Here is a 26,239-nt window from a genome sequence, read left to right as displayed (position 1 = left end):
AGAGGAGAAAAGTAGGGGAAAGCATTTAAATAAACGAAAGAGAGAAAAACTGAAAGAGGGCCGGACGCGGTGGCTTAAGCCTGTAATCCCAGCACTTTGGGAGGCTGAGACGGGTGGATCACAAGGTCAGGAGATCGAGACCATTCTGGCTAACACGGTGAAACCCCGTCTCTACTAAAAAACACAAAAAACTAGCCGGGCGAGGTGGCAGGCGCCTATAGTCCCAGCTACTCAGGAGGCTGAGGCAGAAGAATGGCGTAAACCCCGGAGGCAGAGCTTGCAGTGAGCTGAGATCCAGCCACTGCACTCCAGCCTGGGTGACAGAGCCAGACTCCATCTCAACAAAAAAAAAAAGACAAAAGAAAACCGGAAAGAGACAAGGATGGAGAAGAAGTTAAAAAGACAGAGGGACTCAGTAGAAACAGCAGATGTTAGGCAAATGTTGATAGAAACTTATGATCATTTGTGCTTCAGATAGATCCACCACAGCGATCAATCAAAAGAGAAATTGCCCTGTAGCCTAAGTGGCAGAAACTAGAGAAGCAAGCTGTGGTTGTGGTCCACTTCTGGTTTCCCACTTGAGGCTCTCCCTCCCAGCCCCTGAGGTGTGAAAGTTTACAGTTCAACATAACTTTTCAGGGAGACATTGATTGCACAAACCAAAATGTATGTCTAATGCTCTTGTTTTTCTGTGAAGATTTTATAGAGTCATTTTCAATAGTTTTTAAATTGTAAATAAGATGCATACTTAGGAAATAGGATAGAAAAAATCACTTGTGATCCCTCACTCATTATATTTTGGTGTATGTCTTTCTTTCTTTTTTTTTTTTTTTTTTTTAGACGGAGTCTTGCTCTGTCACCCAGGCTGGAAGTGCAGTGGCGTGATCTTGGCTCACTGCAGCCTCGGCCTCCCAGATTCAAGCAATTCTCCTGCCTCAGCCTCTCAAGTAGCTGGGACTACAGGTGCATGCCACCACACCCAGCTAATATTTTGTATTTTTAGTAGAGATGGGTTTTTGCCATGTTGGCCAGGCTGGTCTTGAACTTCTGGCCTCGAATGATCTGCCTGCCTCGGCCTCCCAATGTGCTAGGACTACAGGCGTGAGCCACCACACCCGGCATATATTTTTGTATATTTCTTTTAAGTTATCTTAATTCTTTGACTTTTCAGATCTATATGGATCAGGACCACAAGAAACAATAGAAATTTAGAAAGTTTTCTACACAATTATACTTAAGGATTGCTATTGAATTTGGCTGATGGAATAAGTATGGCCACATGTTGTCCAGCAAGCAACTTTAAAACATTTTTTTTGGTTCTATAAATTCTTACAGAAGTAAATGAGCCAGTCTCTTCTACAGCCTTGACGAAAAGGCTTCATGAGATATAATCACCAGATTTCTATGAGACAATCCAGAATTAGATTTTTATGTCTTGTTCATGTGACAGAACACCTGTAAAAACAAAATGGTATTCTCAGCACACCCCATGAAATTGGCACATTTAATTCAACATGTGAACTAGAACCAATGTTGTTATTTTTAAAAGCAAGAGATATAAATCCACCATCACACACCTGTTGTATAAATAAGCAAAGTTAACTATAAATTTTTTTAATGAATTTACTGCTTTCTTGTTTGCTTTGCTGACTCTAAGCAGGTGCCAAGGGAATACAAAAAATATATGAGATAATGTGGAAATTCTTTTCATTAACTTGGCTGTCTTTTTATAATTTTCAGGAAAAAAATATTTTAGTGAACACCTTTTGGTCTACAGAAAACCTGTATTCTATGTGAAGCATGGTTTGAGACATAATAGTCTATAATGGCAACTGTCTTGTTTTTCTCCTTATCCTTAATAGCAACAGGACTGGGTGTACATACTCTCCTGGGTGTATGTCGTTTAACAGAAAACATAGACTAGGGCTCATGCACAAATACCTGTTTGATAGCAGTAACCCTAAACCTTTCCTTCTGACTCATGAAAGCACACTGGAATGTAACTGAGGGTAATTTTTAGGAATAACCTTAAATTCTCCCTAAAAGAAAAAAAATTATATACTTCATAAACTTGAATTATTCTATTTTCTTTTCTTTTTTTGAGACAAAGTTTCACTCTGTCACCCAGGCTGGAGTGCAGTGGCATGATCTCGGCTCACTGCATCCTCTGCCTCCCAGGTTTAAGCAGTTCTCTGCCTCAGCCTCCCAAGTAGCTGGGATTACAGGCATCCACTACCACGCCTGGCTAATCCTTTTTGTATTTTTAGTAGAGATGGGGTTTCACCATCTTGGCCAGGCTGATCTTGAACTCCTGACCTCATGATCCACCCGCCTCGGCCTCCCAAAGTGCTGGGATTACAGGCATGAGCCACCACGCCCAGCCGAATTATTCTGTTTTCAGTATTATCATTATTATTATTATTATTATTTATTTTAGAGACAGGGTCTTGCTCTGTCACACAGGCTGGAGTGCAGTGGCACAATCATAGCTCACTGCAAGCTCTAACTCCTGGGCTCAAGCAATCTTTCCACCTCAGCCTCCTGAGGAGCTGGGTCTGGTCTGCAGACACATGCCACCACACCTCGCTAATTTTTTTATTTTTATTTTTTGTAGAGATGGGAGTCTCACAGTGTTGGCCAGGCTGGTCTTAGACATCCTGGACTCAAGTGATCCTTCCACCTTAGACTCCCAAAGTGCCAGGATTACAGGTGTGAGCCACCGTGCCCAGCCTTGAATTATCTTAATAATAACTGAATACTACCCAACTGTTGCAAAACTATGGCTACAATGTCTGTCTTTTATTTTATTTTGTTTTATTTTATTTTATTTTAATAGAGATAGCATCTCACTATGTTGCCCAGGCTGGTCTCTCAACTCCTGGGCATAAACAGTCTGCCAGCCTCAGCCTCCCAGAGTGCTGGGATCACAGGCGTGAGCCACCACGCCTAGCCATACGTAATCTTTCTTATTTTGTATTTCAATAGAGAATTAATATATTAACTAGTGTTCATTACATGTAGCTGAAATGAAAGTTAAAAGAAATTAAGAGATAGTCTTTGTCCTGTGTACCTTACCCTTGAGTGAGGCTTTTGGGCTCCAGAGTTTCACTGGCCTGTTCGGTTCCTGGGAGGGGGATTTTGGTGAGAGTGTGTAACCCTAAGTACCTTTCTCAAGCCTTCCTTTCCCAGCTTGCTGCGCTATAAATGCCAAATGCCCAGAAACAGCTGAATTCCCAGCCCAGGGGTTTCATTAGGACCAAAGTTAATTTCCTGGGATTTTAAAATAAATCTCCTTATGTTTTTATCTGTAAACCTAAGGTTTATAAAATTCTTGAGAACTTTAAAACTACCTTATTTTGTATTCTAATAGACGTGAGTGTATGTGTGTATCTCCCGTCCATCAAAACATTTAAGAATAATAGGTTTGAAAAGAATGACTGTTTAACTTACACGGTTTTTTATAGATTTTGAAGGTATGGCCTTTCTTGAAACTGAACAAGGAAAACCATTTGTGCCGGTATTCAGACATTTAAGGTTACAATATATTATCAGTGATCTGGCCTCTGCAAGAATTATTGAACAAGATGCTATAGTACCTTCAGGTAAGAGAACATAATGAATTTGTAATTTTAAGTAATATATTTCTGATTATAACAGTAATATAGATCATAGAATAGAACAAGGAAGTAGAAATTATTATTAATCCCAAAAAGGTATACATGTTTATTCCAAAGTGGAATCATACTATAGAGGTAATTTTCCATGCTTACATATCATGAGTATTTTCTCATATCATATTTCATTAAATACTTTCTAGAATATTTAAATGATTATCTGGTATTCTGTAATATGGATGTTCTTTAATTTAGTAAACCAGTACACGATTTTGGATCAGACTTTTAAAAATGACTTTTGAAGTATTTAAAGATCATAACTGATTTTTCTATTAGTGCTCCTTAAATTTGTTTATTCTGGTTTTTCCTTATTCTAAAGTCTTAAACTTCATGTTGAAGCAAATGTGTCTTTGCTAATTATAACTTAAAATTTTTGAAATAACTACTGATTTACCTTTCTAAGTTAAATCTCTAGTGCTTGTGAATAATTCCATTTAGTACTATATATACATATAAGAAATGGAAAATAGAATTTCTGTTTGAAGATTTATATGTCATGTTTGCAGTAATAATTAGAGTTATAGATTTGTGTAAAAAGTTGTGATTTTTTTGACACCTTAATTGTGACGTAGCTGTATGTTTATAGATTTAAATTGTTCCTGAAATCTGTATACTTATTTGGAAAGGAATTGAAGGGAAAGAAAACTTAGAGTTAACTCTTCTGGTATATTTGGAAGTGGTGCATTTTTATAAAATCACTTCAGCAAGTTTATAGATGCTGTTTAAATCACAAATTCTCTGAATTTTACATTCCTTATAGTATAGCAGTTCTATAATAGTTTTAGTATCTGTTAAATACCAGGCCCTAGCAATTATGTAATATTAGATGCCAAAGCCAATTACATATGCCACTCTAACTGTACTTCCTTTTAAGGCTTTTTGCAAATGAGTTTTGAAAGAGATTGGGGAAAAGTTTGTTCTAAAGTGGTTTAATTTAAGTGTGCCTGTGATGCAAGTGGATAAGCTTTATATTTTTGGATTGCAAGATGGGTACAAGTATTTCTAGTCTAAAATAGTCTATTCAATATAGAATCAGAAAGAGTTTAGATCCTGTATTTTCTGGCAGATGTCAGTCGTTGTTACCATATCTTACAGATTATTATTTACCACATATTTATCACATTGTGAAGGGACAGAAGGAAGCCACCTAATTCACATTATTGAGATAGATTGGTATATGCTGTCAGTAGGAAGGTATCTTAGATTTGAAATGAGTTGAAATTATTTTGATTAATCAACCTAAAACTTGATCATTTTTCAGAAATAGTGCCAAACGTGTTAACATTAATCAAAGTTAGGCATTTGGCAATATGGAGAGTTTGTGTATATCTGTTTGCCATCTTTAGGTAAAAAATTTAGAAACATGTTTAATTAAAAGTTGAATTGGGACTTTGTATAGAAGCACTTTATTTTAGGATTCAACTGTGTCAAGCACTCTACTTTGTGCTGAGTACTGCTGCAGAGCATTCTACAGCTCTCGTATTGGTGTCACTGCAAATTGACATTTCAACACTAAGCTTGAACCTTGGGACTTCTTATACTACTTTTAGTTCGTTATTTCTCTTTTTCATTTCCTTCAGCAATTATATCAATTTCTGCCACTCTGTTCCAACTTTCTACCCAATTACCTCATTGTCAGTTTTGTGAAAATAAGTTACTGAAAATGAAAAAGTATATAAATCCATGTAATAAATTCAGAAAATAGCCTCAGAACTAGATTTTTATGTTATTATACATAAGCGTTTTTGAACCAGGCTTCTCCATAATTTTGTGTTACTATTTTCTACCTAGATGCTCTATACAGAGTACTCCTATTTGTCTATGTAGGAATTTTCACTATGTAAATGTTTGGTCACTCATCTTCATTATCTACATCTGATTTATGTGTTTCATAAAGTAGTTCAACTTGTAGGCTTAGTTTTTTGCTATAAGCCATATTAGTTTTAAGTGGATTCATGTGACTGTATGTATACCTGAAGATACACTTTTCCCTTCACTTAAACAAAAAATGCTGGGCAAATTAGGAAGTATCTTTTTTTGCTTTTTAAAGTTCGTAAACGTAAGACATGACATTTTCAAATAATATTGTTTTAGAGGTCCCCTTTCCATATTCTTTGTGTAAAACTAGGGAAATAATCTAAATAAATTCAGTCTCATGTATCTCACTTATTCCATTGGGAAAATACTGTGTTTATATTCAAAACTGCTGTAGACTAGATCTCAACTGCAGATCGGATCCATGACACTGTCAAATACCACCTTGACATGCCCATTTTTTTTTCGCCCTGTGGCCTGGAGAGGGGCAGGCAGGTAGAGGCAGAGACTTGCTATGTTACCCAGGCTCTTCTCAAACTTCTAGTCTTAAGCAATCCTGCCGCCTCAGTCTCCCAAAATACTGGAATTACAGGCATGAGTCACTGCACCTAGCCCCTATTTTGGGTTTTTGTTTTGGACCTTGATCTGATAAAGTTTAAAATAAGTGCTGAAACATATTACTATTTAGTCAAAGTTTAGTCTACTTAGTCAAAGTTTCTTGAAGGCACTTTTTCAGAATCTTTCCAGCCAACAGTAGCTCTCTGCCAAAAAGGATTCTGGCAAACTCTGCCTAGTGTTTCTTCCTTTTTGGAAATGATTGCATACAAACATATTGAAAACTCTGTGTAAAGGAACCTGCTTCACTTCTTTTCATCCCATATTTTACCAGGGATTCTTTTTTTTTTTCCCTTTTGCAATGCTATTAACATTGCATTTGAACTTGTGTTACATTGACTTACTTTTGGAATGCTGCTTTTAAGACATGGGACCTAGAATCCTTGAGCTACCAATGACCAGAAAGATTTGAAGTTTGACTTTTTACTCTTTTGGATTAAGCCATGACAAGAGAAACAAAAATATGTACTCATGTTTTTAACTTGTTAAAATGCTTTTGGTTTTAAAGGAGGTTATACAAAAATTGTTGCAATTTAAATTCTAAAACATTTTTGGCCGGGCGCGGTGGCTCACACCTGTAATCCCAGCACTTTGGGAGGCGGAGGTGGGTGGATCACAAGATAAGGAGATCGAGACCATCCTGGACAACATGGTGAAACTCCGTCTCTACTAAAATACAAAAAATAATCAGGTGTGGTAGCACATGCCTATAATCCCAGCAACTGGGGAGGCTGAGGTAGGGGAATCGCTCAAACCCGGGAGGCGGAAGTTGCAGTGAACCTAGATCATGCCACCACATTCCAGCCTGGTGACAGAGCAAGACTCTGTCTCAAAAAAAAACAAAAAATTTGTGGGATACGTCTAACATGATATTTGAGAATATGCACGTATGTGTAACTCATTCCAGTTTTACAAACGAATCATGAAATGCCATATGCCATCTCTAGATCAATGAGTTTCAAACTCCAGGCATTTTAATAGGTAGTGATCAGCTTTAAATACACATATATAAGAATTTTTGGCCAGGTGCGGTGGCTCACACCTGTAATCCCAGCACTTTGGGAGGCTGAGGCCAGTGGATCATGAGGTCAGGAGATCGAGACCATCCTGGCTAACCTGGTGAAACCCCATCTCTACTAAAAATACAAAAAATTAGCCAGGTGTGGTGGCGGGTGCCTTTAGTCCCAGCTACTCAGGAGGCTGAGGCAGGAGAATGGTGTGAACCCTGGAGGCGGAGCTTGCAGTGAGCCAAGATCGCACCACTGTACTCCAGCCTGGGCAACAGAGTGAGACTCCGTCTCAAAAAAAAAAAAAGAATTTAAAAAAATAAACGAGTATATGTGTGCTGAGTCATGCAATAGTTGCTACTGGTATTTACCTATGAAGACAAATTATCTGTGCTAGACACTTAAATTCCTTATAATATCAAGAATATAATTTTGGAGGACCCTGAAAGAAACATTCAAAAGTGTATTTAGGCCAGACATGGTGGCTCACTCCTGTAATCCCAGCAGTAGGTGGCTGAAGCAGGAGACCACTTCTCCATAAGAAATGGAAAAATTAGCTAGGCATGGTGGCAGACGCCTGTAGTCCCAGCTCCTCTGGAGGCTGAGAGGAGAATCGCTTGAGCCCAGGAGTTCAAGACTGCAGTTTACCAAGATAGGGCCACTGGACTCCAGCCTGGGCCACAGAGCGAGACCGTGTCTCTCTCTCTAAAAAAAAAAAAAAGTATTTGTATTTATAGGATGTTTTAAGGAAAGACACCAGTAAATCATTGGAAGTCACCTGATTACTTTTATTAAGTAGAGACCTAGGAAGTGACAATCCAGATTTTAATTGCACTTTAATTTCTACCCCTCTTTTAGACAGAGATTGAAAAATAATTTAAGAACTTAAAAAAAATAGAAAAACTACCCTAGTTGGGAATAAACAAGAGCAGAGAGATAAATAGTGCTAAGCCAATCCTTCCTTCCTTCCTTCCTTCCTTCCTTCCTTCCGTCCTTCCGTCCGTCCGTCCATCCGTCCTTCCGTCCTTTCCTTGCAGGGTCTTGCTCTGTTGCCCAGGTTTTGAGTGCATTGGCATGTCCAGGGTTCGCTGCAGCCTTGACCTCCCAGGCTCAAGAAATCTTCCTGCTTCAGCCTCCTGAGTAGCTGGGAGGACAGGCACACGCCACTATGTCCACCTAATTTTCGTGATTTTGGAGAGATCAGGTCTCACTATGTTGCCCAGGCTGGTCTGGAACTCCTGGGCTCAAGTGATCCTCCTACCTCAGCCTCCCAAAGTGCTTGGGATTACAGGCATGAGCCATCTCACCTGGCCTACTCTTGTTTTTAATCTGTTTTTATCTAAAATAACTAACATTTCCACTTACACAGGCTTATTTTGTGGGAAAAAAGTATATTATTATAGGAATGTCTATAATTGTAATTTTTATTCTATTTAGAATAATTTAAAATATTTTAATTTTATATTATCTAAATCTAATATTCTAGAATTATTTATTTATTGAGTGTGCATGTTTCATCTACTAATTTAGGGATTTCCCAAAAAACAAATTAATTGTTATTTTTTAGATGTTAATAACTGAAGAGTTTATTATTCAATTTTCTGTCAGTACTTCTATAAAAACTAAAAATATAGTTTCAGGTATGATTTTTACAATTGAAAAATTAATATGAACTATGAAAAGGAAAACATTAAATGCAAGAATATGCTTTTAACTAACGATTTACATCCCAATTTAAATGTATGCAATATAAGTGCAGTCTATCCTGAGACAAAGCTATATAACCTTTACCACTTTAAAGATCATTAAGCCATTATAGTATGTTTGTAAAATATAAGCTACCTACCAGTTTCGTTTGTTTGTTTGTTTGTTTGTTTTCTGTCTGTTTGATTGTTTGAGATGGAGTCTCACTCTGTCACCCAGGCTGGAGTGCAGTGGCATGATTTTGGCTCCCTGCAACCTCCACCTCCTGGGTTCAAGTGATTCTCCTGCCTCTGCCGCCCAAGTAGTTGGGATTACAGGCGCCCACCACCACACCCAGCTAATTTTTGTATTTTTAGTAGAGATGGGGTTTTGCCATGTTAGTCAGGCTGGTCTCGAACTCCTGACCTCAGGTGATCCACCTGTCTTGGCCTCCCAAAGTGCTGGGATTACAGGCATGAGCCACCATGCCTGGCCTAAGCTACCTAATTTTTAAATTGCTATTTTAAACTTGTATTTATAAATGGTAACAATTTTATCAACTATGAATGTTTAAATCCTTTATGTTCTTCAGTCGTTATTTATTATTAATTTATTCTTACATTTCAGAATGGCTCTCTTCTGTGTATAAACAGCAGTGGTTTGCTATGCTGCGGGCAGAACAAGACAGTGAGGTGGGGTAAGTATATTATAACGTATCATTTTTCGTTAAAAAATCTTTGCTATGGATTTTTTAATGCGTTATGTTGAAAAATCATTAACAGTATTGAAAACTCAAGCTGTTGAAGTAAAGATCATATTATCACTTTTTATTATATATTTGCAACATTATCAGTCTTATAAATGTCTTTCTGGTCAATTAGTATAATGCAATTATTGAAATATCATTTGCTTTGTTAGTAAAATCGAACACGTAATCCATGTATACCTTGTTTCACTTAGTATCATATGATTTTCTTTCGACATACTGAACTATTATTTGAGGTAATGCTTTCATAAAACACAATTTTTATATTTGTGTCTAGGTAAATCTGTTTTTTCTTATTTATGGTAGTATTGTCAAATTCTAATTAATGTAATAAATAGGTTTTGATGATCTTTAAGTCTAAAATTAATTTAAAAACCATGCAGGCCAGGCACAGTGGCTCACGCCTGTAATCCCAATACTTTGGGAGGCTGAGGTGGGAGGATCACTTGGGGTCAAGAGTTTGAGACCAGCCTGGCCAACATAATGAAACCCTGTCTCTACTAAACCCTGGAAGTGGAGTTTGCGGTGAGCCGAGATTGCTCCACTGCACTTCCAAGCCTGTGGGATAGAGTGAGACTCTGTCTCAAAAATAAAATAAAATAAAATAAAATAAAATAAAATAAAATACAAACAAAAAAAAAAAAAACCATCTGGTTATGGATACTTTCCCCAAAAACATATGACTCCCCCCACAAAACATTAATGCTCTTTCTTCATCTTAAAGGAAAGAGGTATAGTGTTTTGTAATTCACAGAACTTTTATATTTGTGATTTGATCCTTCTGCTAGCTTCTTAATATATAGGTATTATGAAGAGACTGAGTATACAGAAAGACCTTTGAAGTTAATTTTTTGCCCCTGATCTCTTTGAACTCATTTTTATATACCAAAGAATTTTTTTAAGTAATGACCTAATTATAAGTTTTCATCCAAACACTAAGTGTATGAAAGTATTACATTAATTCATGATGATTATGAGATTTTTATTATCCAGGATCCTAGTTTCTGCTTTGATTATAATTATATATTTTTTCAAATATATTTCCGGTATATTTATCCAGCATAAATAATAGTAAGATTGTTGAGGCTGGGCGTAGTGGCTCACACCTGTAATCCCAGCACTTTGAGGGGCCAAGGTGGGCAGATCACCTGAGGTCGGGAGTTCGAGACCAGCCTGACAAACATGGAGAAACCCCGTCTCTACTAAAAATACAAAATTAACCGGGTGTGGTGGCACATGCCTGTAATCCCAGCTACTCAAGAGGCTGAGGCAGGAGAATTGCTTGAACCTGGGAGGTAGAGGTTGCGGTGAGCCAAGATTGCGCCATTGCACTCCAGCCTGGGCAACAAAAGCGAAACTCCGCCCCAAAAATAAATAAGAAAAAAAGATTGTTGAAATACAAATAATAAATTGAAACCAAAAAATGAGCCATTTAATGAAATTGAGAACTGAAGCATTATGTAGTATATGAAGTAACAATGAACTGTTTAATGGAATTGAGAACTAAAGCATTTTTGTAGTGTATGAAGTAGCTTATAAATCATCCTATATCTTCTGTATATTCAATTTTTAGATTTTGGATGTTCTTTACTTTTCAAGATTTTCCTCACCCATATCCTTATTGAGGGTAATGTAGAGTCTCATCTAAGATACTGCACTAGAATAAGTGTTTAGTTTTTTGCCTAAGAGGTACAGTCATTCTGGGGGGATTGGTTTCAGGACCCCTGCGTATACCAAAATCCACACATACTCTAGTCCCACAGTTGTTTAGTCCTGCAAAACCCACATATACAAAAAGTTGGCTCTCCATATACAAGTGGGATTTCACATCCCACAAATACTGCTTTTTTTTTTCTTTTTTTTTCTGAGACGGAGTCTCTGTCGCCCAGGCTAGAGTACAGTGGCGCAGTCACAGCTCACTGCAAGCTCCGCCTCCCAGGTTCACACCATTCTCCTGCCTCAGCCTCTCCAGCCACTGGGACTACAAGCGCCCACCACCATGCCCAGCTAATTTTTTTGTAGAGACGGGGATTAGTAGAGACGGGATTTCACCATGTTAGACTGGATGGTCTCAATCTCCTGACCTCGTGATCCGCCCTCCTCGGCTTCCCAAAGTGCTGGAATTACAGGCATGAGCCACCGCGCCCGGCCAAATAGTGCATTTTTTATCTGATTTTGGTTGAGAAAAATCTGTGTATAAATGGACCCAAGCAGTTCAAACCTGTTGTTCAAGGGTCAACTGTGTATGATTATATTCCCGCTTAGGAAATGTTCTGTTCAGCAGATAAACCAAGCATTTGCTCACTGCTGCAGGACTGCTAAAGTGAGGAAGACACTATATTCCCTGGATGCTAGGTTATAATCTGATGTCAAGTCTCCCTCTGGGGTTCTCCTCATAAAACTCTCGTTTACATTGCCAAGAAGGTTATCTTTCTAAAACGGAAATAAAACTGTGTCACTCCTCTACTTAAATATGTCCAGGGATATTTGATGATAGTTAAGGGATTATAGTATTGGTATTCAAAATTATTGAAGCTGGATGGTAAGAAAATTTGGCTCATTACACTGTTTTCTCTGCTTTCATATGTTTGCAGTTTTTCATAATAAAAAATTTTAAAGTTACAGAATAAATGCTTGGGAACTAGTTACCTACAAGAGCAGTTGAAACTTATTAGCATGACCTGTGGGAACTGTCAGCATTCTATCCCAGATGCGTTTAGCTTCATCTCCTTTCATGTTCATCTGCACTAAATGTGCACTAAATTCTTATGTTCGTATGCTGCAGCTGTATTAAATTCCTTTACATTTGGTTTTCTGTTATGCTCCAGTTCCTTTTTATCCACTATTTCTTCTGCCTGGAATACTCTTAGCCCTCCTTAGAATTCACCCCTCACCTCCACCTCACCCAACAAGCTTCCACTCAGGCACAAATAATATTTACTCTCTAATGATCCCCCTCTAACCATGGGCAATAAATCTGTACCTTCTTCATGCTCTTAACATCACAAACCACAAACTATTAATGTTATTATAATTAACTGTATTATAATTATTACTTATGTCTAATTCCCTACTAAACTGAGCTCTTGGATATCAAGGACATGTTTTATTAGTCTTATTTACACTTATTTATTTATTGTATTTGTTTCATTATTTTATTATCTATTATATATGCTTTTATTGCACCCAATTTCTAGGCACTTCATGTTGTGAATGAGTATATGAATGAATGTATTGTATTGCTATTATCATTTGGAATTATGAAGCTAATAATAATACTATATTTATTACAACTTGAGATAACAGTGTTTCTCTTAATTTATTAAGGTTTTTAAACTAGGGAACCAAGTAAAGACTTAACTGATAAAATTCTACATTTTCTATTAAATATTGATTTTGCATACTTACACTACATGAAAAATGGTTTGCATGTGAAACAAGTAATGTTAAGTGGTAGGTGATATCAAGTCACATCTTATTTACAGAAATAATAGATTTTAACTTGTTTTACTTAGTAGACTTTTGTTTGTTTTTTTTTTTTGGCAAATAGAATTTTTCAGTTTTTCTTTTCCTCTTCTCTGGTTTGACTGAGCCCTAATAAAAGTAGTCCAGAAGTCAGGGCAATAAGTGAAATATAGAAGATATTAAATCTTTTTTATCTAGCAAAGGTAATGGACTAAATTTAATCAACACATTGTTATTTTTATCTGTACCACAAAAATTTATTTTTAAATCTGGTAGCAAGATTTTCTGTCCTTAACTCATAGTTCTTTTTAAATTATTAGTTGCATATTTTCTATGAGAGTTCATGTTTTATGTATATTTTTAGGCCTCAAGAAATCAATAAAGAAGAACTAGAGGGAAATAGCATGAGGTGTGGTAGAAAGCTTGCCAAAGATGGTGAAGTAAGTATGGGTTGTGACTGTTAATATTCTCATACAAATTGTATTATCAGCACATCCTGCACCTGTAAGTAATAATCATGACACCTGTCATACCTCAGAAGAGCTTGTATACTTTCTGTAGCATGATCTTCTGGGAAAGGCGTTACAGCCACCACACTCAGTAGTGATTGATTACTTGGCTTTGTATGAGAATGCTGAACTTAAATTTTGAGTTCAGATAAGAGATACAAGAAGAGGGTCCCTTAGCAATCCGAAATTAAGATAAAGAAGAAATTGTGAGGGATCTGTTACATAGTCTTAAAAGTGATTCTGTGTTACAGTTATCCTAAATCAAGGACATTCAGATCCATTGATTGTTACCCACATTAGGAATTACCTTTTCTCAGCCAGGCACGGTGGCTCACACCTGTAATCCCAGCACTTTGGAAGGCTGAGGTGGGCAGATCGCTTGAGGCCAAGAGTTCAAGACCAGCCTCGCCAACATGGTGAAACCCTGTCTCTACTGAAAATACAAAAGTTAGCCAGGCATGGTGGTGCGTGCCTGTAAACCCAGCTACCAGGGAGGGTGAGGCACAAGAATCACCTGAACTTGGGAGGCGGAGGTTACAGTGAGCCAAGATCATGCCACTGCACTCCAGCCTGGCTGGAGAAACCCCATCTCAAAAAAAAAAAAAAGATATTTTTTCATTATCACCCAATATAAATGTACATAAGTGAAAGAACAGTATTTAAAAACAATACTTACCCCTGTGCATCCAGAGATTCTTTTTTCTATTTAATACTTTTATTGTTATTTTTTATTTAGAGACAGGCTGTCCCTCTGTCACCCAATCGGGAGTGCAGTGGTGTGACCACAGCTCACTGCAGCCTTTACCTCCCAGGCTCAAGCACTCCTCCCATCCCAGCATCCCAAATAGCTGGAATTACAAGCATGAACCACCATGCCCAGCTATCTATTTAATTTTTTTTTTTTTTTAAACTGACTGTGGCTGGGCGTGGTGGCTCAAGCCTATAATCCCAGCACTTTGGGAGGCCAGGGCAGGCAGATCACACCGTCAAGAGATCGAGACCATCCTGGCCAACATGGTGAAACCCCATCTCTACTAAAAACACAAAAATTAGCTGGGCGTGGTGGTGCACACCTGTAGTCCCAGCTACTCGGGAGGCTGAGGCAGGAGAATTGCCTGAACCCGGAAGGCAGAGGTTGCAGTGAGTTGAGATCACACCACTGTGCTCCAGGCTGGTGACAGCGCGAGACTCCATCTCAAAAACAAAACAAAACAAAGAAAAACAGCTGATTGTATCCTATTCAATTGATTTTACAATCTACTAATGGGACATGAACTACGTTTTTAAATATTTCCCCCCAACTAATTATAATTTTTATTTTTCAAAAAAATCAGCCTTATATAGATACCCATTTGGTTATTTCTATCCCAAACTTTTCCTCATTTTTACTTTATTTATTTTTAATTTTTAAAAGTTGATTGTTTTATGTTTGCATTGGTTTACTGATTGGCAATGTCTCAGTGTGTCGCCCAGGCTGGAGTACAGTGGCACAATCATTGCTCACTGCAGCCTCAGTGCTCTGAACTGAAAGCAATCCTCCTACCTCAGTCTATGGAGTAGCTGAGACTGCAGACACATGCCACCACACCCAGCTAATTTTATTTTTTACTATTTGTAGAGATGGGGGTCTCCCTATGCTGCCCAGGCTGGTCTCAAATTCCTGGGCTCAAGAGATTCTCCTGCCTTAGCCTCCCAAAGTGCCGGGATTACAGGCGTGAGCCACCATACCCAGCTTATGTTTGCCTTTATATTATGATAGATGTTCAGAGTATAAAAGAATAGTTTTCTTTAGTTCACATTTTTCCTTGTTGCTGCTTCCAGATCTTGTTGTTACTTTGAAGCAAATGCTTCTACTATACCACCTACTACCCTTATTATGGCCATAATTCACTGAGCTCACTGCCTTTCTTTTCTTTTATTTTTCTTTTTTTTTTTTTTTTTTTTGAGACAGAGTCTCACTGTGTTGCCCAGGCTGGAATGCAGTGGCACAATCATGACTCACTGAAGCCTTGACTTCCTGGGCTCAAGTGATCCTCCCACCTGAGCCTCCCAAGTAGCTGGGACTACAAGCATGCACCACCACGCCTGGCTAATTTTTTAAAATTTTTTGTAAAGACGAGGTCTCACTAGTTGCCCGGGCTGGTCTCAAACTCCTGGGCTCAAGTGGTCCTCCTACCTTGGCCTCCCGAATTGTTGAGATTACAGGCGTGAGCCACCACGTCCAGCCCTCATTACCTTTCTTTATCACTATTCTTATTATCAGTCTTGATGATTTCAATATCTCTATTCCTTGACCTTCCTTCCCCCATGCTCTTGTGCTCCACCCTACCTCGGGCATCCATTCCCATGAGCGTACCCTTGCATTATTAATTACTACACCACCTTCAAAATCTCCATTTCAGGCATCCCGTTTTCAGACCCCACCTCGTCTTTCTAGTTCATTCTCTCTAGCACCTGGACTCCAACAATTTTTTAACCCCATTTGGCTATATAATACATTATTTTTGCAACCTTTCCCTATCACCTTTCTGACCACATTTCTACTTCTTTCTTTGCCTGACTTATATTTTATGTTCCATCTTAAAATTGGTCGCTTGCTTATACTCTTTTAACTTTTCTTTTTCCTCTTGGACATGTTAAACTCACCTGGCTAAACCCCAACTCTTGTTAAGGGTTGCACTCCATGCTTGCATCCAGACAGATGAATGTGATTAAAGACAAACACCATACCCCATTAGGTTCCACTTGAATGTGGTAACCATGAATTTCAAGTAGGTTAGTGCTGCATCATGATCTGTCTGTATTTCCCTAGTGAACTGATCCTCCCATTAGCTGAGATAACTCATACCTTCTCTCCTCAAAAGGGCAATACTCTCACCCTTATTCTTACCTGATGGCCTTGCTGCCTACTGCAATGAAAAGAGAATCTGTACATCCTCTTACCAGTAGTTCTGCCAGTCTACCTGCATCTATAACTGCGCTATGCTTTTCCTCTTATTAGAAAAATGAACTGCCTGCTTCTTAGTCCATTCCCTCTCTTTGTACTGGACTCTATCCATGCTCACCTATTCAGAACCTTTGCTCCAGCCAGGCACAGTGGTATGCACCTGCAGTTCCAGCTACTTGGGAGGATTAGGTGGAAAAATTGCTTGAACCCAGGAGTTAGAGTTCAGCCTGGGCAATATAGAGAGACCTTGTCTCTAAAAAAAAAAAAAAAAAAAAAAAAAAAAAGCTTTGCCCTTACAGTTATCACCTCACCTCTGGTAGGGCAGAAACTGTATGTTATTTACTGCTATGATTCCATTGCTTAGAGGAGTGCCTGGCATATAATATGTGCTCAATAAATATCAGTTAATACTGAATTGCAATCCAGGGTGTCAGCCAAACACTTGAAGCCCTAACTACTTCTCTCTATCACACCACCTTATCTGATACTCTCACATTAACTATTAGCTGATAGAATAAACAAACTCGTGAACCCCATGATGGTATTTACATAACCCAGTTATGTGTCACTTAAGGTATTTTAGAGTATTTTTAAAGCAAGGAGATTTTAATGGGTTCTTAGTTACCCCCATCTAGATTCTTAGTGCTCTAAGCTATATAGTCACATAGAGTTGCAGCGAAAAGCCTTATTATTGCTTTGCACAGTGGCTTATGCCTGTAATCCCAGCACTTTGGGAGGCTGAGGCGGGCGGATCACAAGATCAGGAGTTCAAGACCAACCTGGCCAACATAGTGAAACCCTGTCTCTACTAAAAATACAAAAAAAAAAAAAAAAGGCCAGACGCAGTGGCTCTCACCTATAGTCCCAGCACTTTGGGAGGCTGAGGCAGGCAGATCACCTGAGGTCGGGAGTTTGAGACCAGCCTGACCAACATGGAGAAACCCCGTCTCTATTAAAAATACAAAATTAGCCAGGTGTGGTGTTGCATGCCTGTAATCCCAGCTACTCGGGAGGCTGAGGCAGGAGAATCGTTTGAACCCGGGAGGCGGAGGTTGTGGTGAGCCGAAATCATGCCATTGCACTCCAGCCTGGGCAACTAGAGCAAAACTGTGTCTCAAAAAGCAACAACTACAACAACAACAACAAAAATTAGCCGGGCGTGGTGGCAGGCACCTGTAGTCCCAGCTACTTGGGAGCCTGAGGCAGGAGAATCACTTGAACCTGGGAAGTGGAGGTTGCAGTGAGCCGAGATAATGCCATTGCACTCCAGCCTGAGTGACAGTGAGACTCCATCTCAAAAAAAAAAAAAGCATTATTATTTATGGTAGAATTGCAGTATGAAGAGATAAGGAAACTGATCATGAAGAGGAAAGTAGCTTAGAGAATTATGATCATAAGGGCAGCTTTTCTGGCATAGATGTATGTATAGTTTGGGGTGATAAGCCTGAAGAAAAAGTCACTGACAAAAAGTCAGCCACTCATGAGGGAAATACTTGTAATGAGTTAGAGACAAAAGACATTTTGAATTTTTTATTTTTGACTTGCTAATATGATAAACTGAAGTAAGTCTTCTTTCTTGTATTTTTTAGTACTGCTGGCGTTGGACGGGTTTTAACTTCGGCTTTGACCTACTTGTAACTTACACCAATCGATACATCATTTTCAAACGCAATACACTGAATCAGCCATGTAGCGGATCTGTCAGTTTACAGCCTCGAAGGAGCATAGCATTTAGGTAGGGTGAGATTCCCCACCCCACTCCTCCTCATTCCAGAGGAAATGTAAGAAATAAAACCTTGATAATTTACACCAACATTAGTAGAACTTTGGTAAGCTACAGTATATGTGAAAGTGGTAGGAAATGACGAGGCTCCATTCCTGTGAAATGTATTGTCAGTAATCAGAATCATAAGATCTAGTATGTCAGGGAGAATGAATAGGCTGGAATATATACCAATAGGGAATATGAGCCTGGAAGTTATCGCCTTGTTGCTATTCCTAGCAAATAAAAGGTCCAGACTGTTGAAATATGTAGCAAGGTATGTTTCCAGGAAAACATGTATTATCCTTAACTTTTTAAAGGATTTAATATGTTAAACTTTGCCCTGTAGTTGCTAGCAATCTTTTTCTGAGAGGATACCAGAAGCTGACAAATTGGACAATAGCTTAATGAACATATGATTTAAAAGTCATATGTTTATACTTACCTTACACCAAATACAGAAATCAACTCAAAATGGATCAAAGATCTAAGCATAAGAACTAAAACTATTAAACTCTTGGAAGAAAACATAGGGGGAAAGCTTCCTAACGATTGATTTGGCAGTGATTTCTTCCATAATACACCCAAACACAGGCAACAAAAGAAGCAATAGATAAAATTGGACTTCATCAAAATCACAAACCTATGTATCAGAGGACAGTGAAAAGGCAACCTGGGGAATGAGAGAAGATATTTGTAACCATACATTTGACAAGACATGAATACCCAGAATATACAGAAAATTCCTACAACTCTATAATTTAAAAAGAAAACTCAACTCAAAAATGGGCCAAAGACTTGCATAAACATTTCTCCAAAGAAGATATACAGATGGCTAAAAAACACATGAAAAGATGCTCAGCATTACTAATTAGGGACATACAAACCAAAACCACAATGATCTTTCACTTCACACCTATTGGGATGGCTATTAATAAAAACAGAATAGAAAAAAAACCAACAAAAGTAACAGGTGTTGGTAAGGATGTGGAGTATTTAGAATCCTTGTGCACTGCTCGTGGCCATATAAAATGGCACAGACACTATGGAACATGATATATCGCTTCCTCAAAAAAATTGAACAGAATTACCATACAATCCAGCAATTTCTCTTCTGAGTATAGACCCAGAAGAATTGAAAATAGGGACTTAGGCTGGGCGCGGTGGCTCACGCCTATAATCCCAGCACTTTGGGAGGCTGAGGCGGGCGGATCACAAGGTCAGGAGATCGAGACCATCCTGGCTAACACGGTGAAACCCCGCCTCTACTAAAAATACAAAAAACTTAGCTGGGCATGGTGACGGGCACCTGTAGTCCCAGCTACCTGGGAGGCTGAGGCTGGAGAATGGCGTGAACCTGGGAGGCAGAGCTTGCAGTGAGCCGAGATTGTGCCACTGCCCTCCAGCCTGGGCGACAGAGCAAGACTCCGTCTCAAAAAAAAAGAAAATAGGGGCTTAAACAGATATTTTTGTATACTTATGTTCATAACAGCGTTATTCACAATAGCCAAAAGGTGGAAGCAGCCCACATGTTCACTGACAGATGCTAGAGAAACAAAATATGGTACATACATAAAAGAGAACATTATTTAGCCTTGAAAAGGAAGGAAATTCTGATACATGCTAAACATGGATGAACCTGGAAGACATGCCAAGTGAAATAAGCCACTCACAAAAGCACAAATATTATAAGATTCCACTCATATGAAGTACCTAGAGTAGACAAATTCATAGGTACAGAGGGTACACTGGTGGTTGCCAGGGCCTGAGGGAAGGGAAAGTGGGGAGTTAGTGTTTAATGGGTAAGGAGCTTCAGCGAGGGAAAATGAAAATGTTCTAGAGATGGGTAAAGAACAATGTGGAAATATATTTAATGCCACAGAACTATATACTTTAAAATGGTTAAAATGATAAATGTTATGTATATTTTACCACAGTAAAAACATTTATAAATTATTTCTCTTGGCCAGATATGTGTAATAGCACAGGCTTGTCACTGAATGCAGTCAGATTACAGTTTGAAAAGACTTCCTGAAAGTCTTTTATCAAATAAAAAACAGAGGAAAAAGTAAATATGAAAGTGAGGAAGGGCTTATTTAATCTGTGGTTTAAAAATCCTGTGTTTATTTATTTATTTTTTTAAATCCTAGATTACGTTTGGCTTCTTTTGATAGTAGTGGAAAACTAATATGTAGTAGAACAACTGGCTATCAAATACTTACACTTGAAAAGGATCAGGTATGTTCGGTTATCTTCTGGTATGTCATTATAATATTTGTCTTTCGAATCCTCTTTTGAAAATTCTTAAGTAGAATTAACATTAAAGTGATGGCATTTTGACCTAAAAGTTGGTTTGAAAGCCTTTTGAAGGTAAAGATGAAAGTACCACGTTCACTTATGCATAACTGACCCCATCCCAATGGAAGCATAATTGGGAGAAAAAAAGAAAACACTATTTGAGGGGCAGGGAAATGCTGATTATAAGGCAATAATTGTTTATCCTGAATATCATCAGCAGCACTAAAATTCATTCCTAAAATTTTAGGAACTTAAGTGCTTTATCCATTGTGTACATACTGCATTTTTTTTTTTTTTTTTTTTTTTTTTTTTTTTGAGACGGAGTCTCGCGCTGTTGCCCAGGCTGGAGTGCAGTGGCGCGATCTCGGCTCACTGCAAGCTCCGCCTCCTGGGTTCACGCCATTCTCCTGCCTCAGCCTCCTGAGTAGCTAGGACTACAGGCGCCCGCCACCGCGCCCGGCTAATTTTTTGTATTTTTAGTAGAGATGGGGTTTCACTGTGGTCTCGATCTCCTGACCTTGTGATCCGCCCGCCTCGGCTTCCCAAAGTGCTGGGATTACAGGCTTGAGCCACCGCGCCCGGCCCATAGTGCATTTATTTGTACATTCACAGCAGGCGTCTTGAAGACAATCCTGTATGTCTCCGAAGCTCCTTAATATCGTAAGAGCATTATTCTCTAGCCCATTAGGTTCTTAAGATGGCAAACTCTGTATTGTTCCCCAGATTATCTCCAAAGCCATTTATTTATTCATACATCACACACTTGGAGAAGTTTCAAAGTGTCATGATGAGAAAGTAGACCATTTTTAAAAGTAAAATTGAAAGCTGTTAAAATATTGAGGAAGTTTATTCTATTAACACTAATCATCATTCCAAAGGGCACAATGTTTTATTAAAGGATTCAAAGCTTGTTATAGTTTACATAAATTATGAAAAGTTAGTAGTTTTCCTCAGACTGAAGAGACTATCATAGAACATCCTTAACATTGCAAGTAACCCTGGAAGTGATCATTGTAACCTCCACATGCCATATGAGAACTTCTTTTAATAGCATTCTTACAGAGGGTCATCCACTCATTGTTGAAACTCTAGCCGACCCCCATCTTACATGAAAGGTAATAGGTAGGAATGTCCATTTCAAGGCAGATATATAATGAGAAAGTTTAAATCTGCCTCCGTCAGAATTCTCTGTTGGTCCTTCTTGTACCCTCTGCAGCTGAATAGACAATGACTATCTTTATCTTCTACCTGAAACTTTATGAAAAATACCATCATGGCTCAATCCCAGCCAGCGACCTAAATATGCACCAGGCCAAGATAGTAGTTGTATTCCATATGTTCCTTCAGCAAACATTTGTGTCCCCACCATGTGCTTGGTTCTCAGCTAGGAGTAGAAGAAATAAAGACAGGCTTGTGTTAATATAGACTAGTGTAAGTAGCATCATAGAATGAGCTCAGAGTGTGCAACCTTGAGGGAGAAGACTCTAACCTGTAATAACTGAGCAGTTGCCAGGGTTGGGGGTGGTTATTGGAGGAGGAGGAGAAAGAAAGACAGCTCAGGGAAAGCATCGTCTCCTGGAAAAGTGTTAAAGTCAACACATACCTGAACCAAGCCTCAAACGGTGAGTAAGATGGAAGCAAGGGAATACACGGGTCATTCAAGGAACTGTATGACGGTTGGAAGAGTTCAGTATAACTAGAGCCAGGGCATAAGGGCTGTGGATGGAGTTTGGAAGATTTACTTTGGGAGTTGTGTGTTTCATATAGGTTATGGATGTTGTAGAAAGAACGGAAAATATAAGTCAGCTGAAATAACAATCATACATGTACCACTCAGATACATTACTGAGTTTTTTCTTCACCTGTATCTTTTTTGCAAAATTGGATCACAGTAGATTAGCTATTTTGTAACCTGCTTTTTTTTAATGGTGAAATATATATATATTTAGAATTCACCAGCTGGATTCAACTTAGATGATCCCAGTTTTTTGGCAGCATCTAAAAGCAGCATGCTCAGGAGCCAGTTGAACATGCACTTTCTTCTTTCCATCAGCCCTGATCACGGTGTTGATCTTGGCCACCTCGGTGTCATAGAGCTCCTCCACAGCCTGTTTGATCTTATGCTTTTTGGCCTCGACATCTACAGTGAACACAAGTATGGTGTTGTCTTCTGTCTCCTTCATGGCCAACTCAGTGGTTGGGGAGAACTTGTTGGCCGCATAGTGAGAACCAACTCAGTGGTTGGGGAGAACTCAGGCCTGGGGAAGAGGCAAAGTGGGGTTACCTGGCCTGGGCCCAGTAGAAGAAAGGCTTAGTCCTGTTTCAGAGCCCAAGGCCAGGAGAGCCTAGATGCATCAGACAGTGAGGTAGTAATTGTAATCTACTTTTTTTTTTCACTTTGTTGTACATAGCTTTTCTTGTCAATAAATATATATTCACAGCATCATTTTTATGAACTGCATAATATTAGTTGTTTTGGCTATACCATAATTTAGATAATTCCTCTTTATTGGATAAAGTTGTTTCTCATTTTTTTCAATACTATAGGAAATATACGTATATCTTTGTCTGTTTTTATGATGTTTTAAAAGCATAAATTCCAAGTAGAATTCTTGTTGCATGGTACCTACAATTTTCTAATGGACAAATTGCCCTCCAGAGGTACTGTCCAATTGATACTGCCCCCCCGGCAGCAGTACAGGAGAGTATACCCGATATTGTGTCTTATCATTCTTTTTCATCTCTATCCCAGTGTAGTAAATGTGAAAACAAATATTTGTTTTAACTTTCATTTCTTTTTTATTTGTTTGTTTTGAGACAGAGTCTTGCTCTGTCACCCAGGCTGGAGTGCACTAATTTTTGTATTTAGAGTAGAGATAGGGTTTCACCATGTTAGCCAGGCTGATCTTGAACTTCTGGCCTCAAGTGATCCACCTGCCTTGGCCTCCCAAAGTGCTGGGATTACAGGTGTGAGCCACCACGCCTGGCCCTTAATTTTCAATGTTCATTTCTTTGGTTAGTGTATGGTTGGGTTTTGTTATGCTTATTGAACACATCATCTCATGTAAACTGACAGCTTATATTTCTGTTAAATTTTTTATTAAAATGTTCATTTTTTTCTTGCTAATTTTTAACAGCTTTTATATATTAAAAATACTAACATTTGTGATAGTCTGTAGTTTTTACTTTTTCTCTTTTTTTTTTTCGAGACAGGTTGTCACTCTGTCACTCAGGCTGGAGTGCGGTGGTACAATCTGGGCTCACTGCAGCCTCCACCTCCTGGGCCTCACAAGTAGCTGAGACTACAGGCTCGCACCACCATGCCCAGCTAAATATTTTTGTATTTTTTTATAGAGACGAGGTTTTGCCACGTTGCCCAGGCTGGTCTGGAATTCCTGGGCTCAAGTGATCCATCTGCCTCGGCTTCCCAAAATGCTGGGATTACAGGCATGAGCCACCATGCCCAGTCTTTAAATTTTTGTCATTTGTCTTTTCAACCTTCAAAACAATCTATCTTTTTCTTTTATTATTTGTTTGTTTGGTGTGACCCTTAGGCCCCCATTTTACTAGGATTATATAAATAGTCATCTATATATTTTTCTGTTCTTTTTATGGCTTAATTTTTTACTTTGGAGTATTTGACGATGTATCTGAAATGTACTGGATGTATCAGTGTGTTTGAAATGCCTTATTGTACATGAAATACTTATAAAATTGCTTTCATTTCTGGACTTTCTGTTTTATTGATTTCTTTGTTATGAAGACAAGGCATTGTTTTAATTAGGCTAACTTTAAAATGCATTAATATTTAGTAATGCAAAACCACCTTCATTTTTCTTTTTTCAAAAATCTCTCCGTTCTTTTTGCATGATTATTCTCCTGTATGGGATATAGAATCATTTTGCTAAGTTTCCTTTCAAAAATTCCTGTGGGGATTTTAATTTATATGATTAAATATGTAGAGTAGTTTGTGGACAGTCGATGTCTTCCTTTCTGGAATATGGTATTTTCTACATTTATTTAGGTCTTCTCTTATGTCTTTCTCTAAAATTTGTAGTTTTTCCCTTATTGTTCCTGTATTATTTCCTAGAAGTATAATGTTTAGTATTTTATTTTGTTATTTTTTTTTGAGACGGAGTCTTGTTCTGTCGCCAGGCTGGAGTGCAGTGACGTGATCTCAGCTCACTGCAACCTCCGCCTCCTGGGTTCAAGCGATTCCCCTGCCTCAGCCTCCCAAGTAGCTGGGATTACAGGCACATGCCACCATGCCCCGCTTTTTTGTATTTTAGTAGAGACAGGGTTTCACCATGTTGGCCAAGATGGTCTCAATCTCCTGACCTTGTGATCCGCTGTCCTCGGCCTCCCAAAGTGCTGGGATTACAGGCATGAGCCACTGCGCCCAGCCAGTATTTTACATTTCAATTGCTAATATGAAATGAATCATTTGTTCTAATAGTTTTTGATAATGTAAGAAAGGTAGTGAATTTTGTATATTTATTTTGTAACTGTCCGTCTTATAAGACCATGCTAAATGGATTTTCACTATAGAAGGTTCCCTCAGATGGCAATGTGTAGCAAGGATTCAAGATATGATAATGGCAATAAAACAATTTATTGATTATATAGCTATAATTCAGATTAAAAGTGATGAGAACCTTAAAGAATGTAGCAGTGAATATGAAAATATTGATGGGTTCTGGAAATAAAGTGATGCAACTGAGAATTTGATTCTTAATCGTGTGTGTGCATGAGGAAATGTCAGATGGTTCATGGTTTTCTGATTTGGGCAATTTGATTTATAGTAGTGGTTTTACCTGAGATTTGAATTATAGGAAGGAAAATGAACATGACGTAGTGCTGGTGATGGTGAAGAGATGATGAATTCCGTTTAGGGCACGTTTAATTTGAGAACATCAAGGTGAAAATTTGATAGGCTGGTTAATAAATGGATTTGGAGTTTACAAGTAATGCCTGAACTAGAAATAATAATTGGATGAGATAACATTCAGGAAATGTGTAGAGAATATGGCATGATAGAACCCTAGTGATCACTGGTATTTAAGAGATGGGCAAAAAAGGTAACCTGGTGAGACATTCAAAAGCTGGGATGGGGAATCAAAGCCAAATTGCAGGCTTGGCATAGTAGCATATGCCTGTAATCCCAGCACTTTGGGAGGCCGAGGCAAGAGGATTGCTTGAGACCAGGAGTTCAAGACCAGCCCTGGCAACATAGCGAAACCCTGTCTATACAAAAAATTAAAAAATTAGCCAGGCATGGTGGCATGTGCCTGTAGTACCACCAACTCAGAAACTGAGGCAGGAGGATCACTTGAGCCTGGGAGGCTGAGGCTGCAATAAGCCGTGATCATGCCACCGCACTCCAGCCTGGGTGACAGAGTCAGGTCCTGTCTCCAGACAAAAACAGACAAACAAAAAACACTACCAACAACAACAAATACCCAGAAATTTATTTTTTTAAGCCGAATTGTAAGAGTGAAAGTGGAGGTGGCCCAGAAAGAAAGAAAGGAAGGGATAGATAGTAGCCAATAGTTGAGGGTTTGAATTTGAGTTACTAAGTAAAGATTATTCAATAGTGAGTTGTATTTGTAGATCTTGGAATTTAGACATATAAGATAGAATGTGGGGGAAGTAATAGAGGAATAGTATAGAGTAAGTTGCAAAAACCTCAGAGAAGCAG

The 26,239-nt window shown here is 38.5% G+C and overlaps 3 protein-coding genes across 3 annotated transcripts in view; 2 read left to right on the top strand and 1 right to left on the bottom strand.

Moving 5' to 3' along the window:
- NFU1 (NFU1 iron-sulfur cluster scaffold) overlaps nt 1–26,239 on the bottom strand; it is a 532,135-nt gene that overhangs the window by 464,218 nt on the left and 41,678 nt on the right. The window lies entirely within an intron of this gene.
- SNRNP27 (small nuclear ribonucleoprotein U4/U6.U5 subunit 27) overlaps nt 1–26,239 on the top strand; it is a 716,203-nt gene that overhangs the window by 662,046 nt on the left and 27,918 nt on the right. The window lies entirely within an intron of this gene.
- GMCL1 (germ cell-less 1, spermatogenesis associated) overlaps nt 1–26,239 on the top strand; it is a 52,932-nt gene that overhangs the window by 23,319 nt on the left and 3,374 nt on the right. The window contains exons 9-13 of the mRNA XM_050754448.1: nt 3,465–3,602; nt 9,422–9,491; nt 13,390–13,465; nt 18,071–18,216; nt 20,394–20,481. Coding sequence (XP_050610405.1) covers nt 3,465–3,602; nt 9,422–9,491; nt 13,390–13,465; nt 18,071–18,216; nt 20,394–20,481 — 518 coding nt within the window. The remainder of the gene's footprint in view (nt 1–3,464; nt 3,603–9,421; nt 9,492–13,389; nt 13,466–18,070; nt 18,217–20,393; nt 20,482–26,239) is intronic.

The sequence above is a fragment of the Macaca thibetana genome, chromosome 13 (assembly GCF_024542745.1).
Source record: "Macaca thibetana thibetana isolate TM-01 chromosome 13, ASM2454274v1, whole genome shotgun sequence".
NCBI lineage: Eukaryota > Metazoa > Chordata > Mammalia > Primates > Cercopithecidae > Macaca > Macaca thibetana.
The sequence above is the reverse complement of the archived record's forward strand: the minus strand, read 5'-3'. Positions and strand labels throughout refer to the sequence as shown.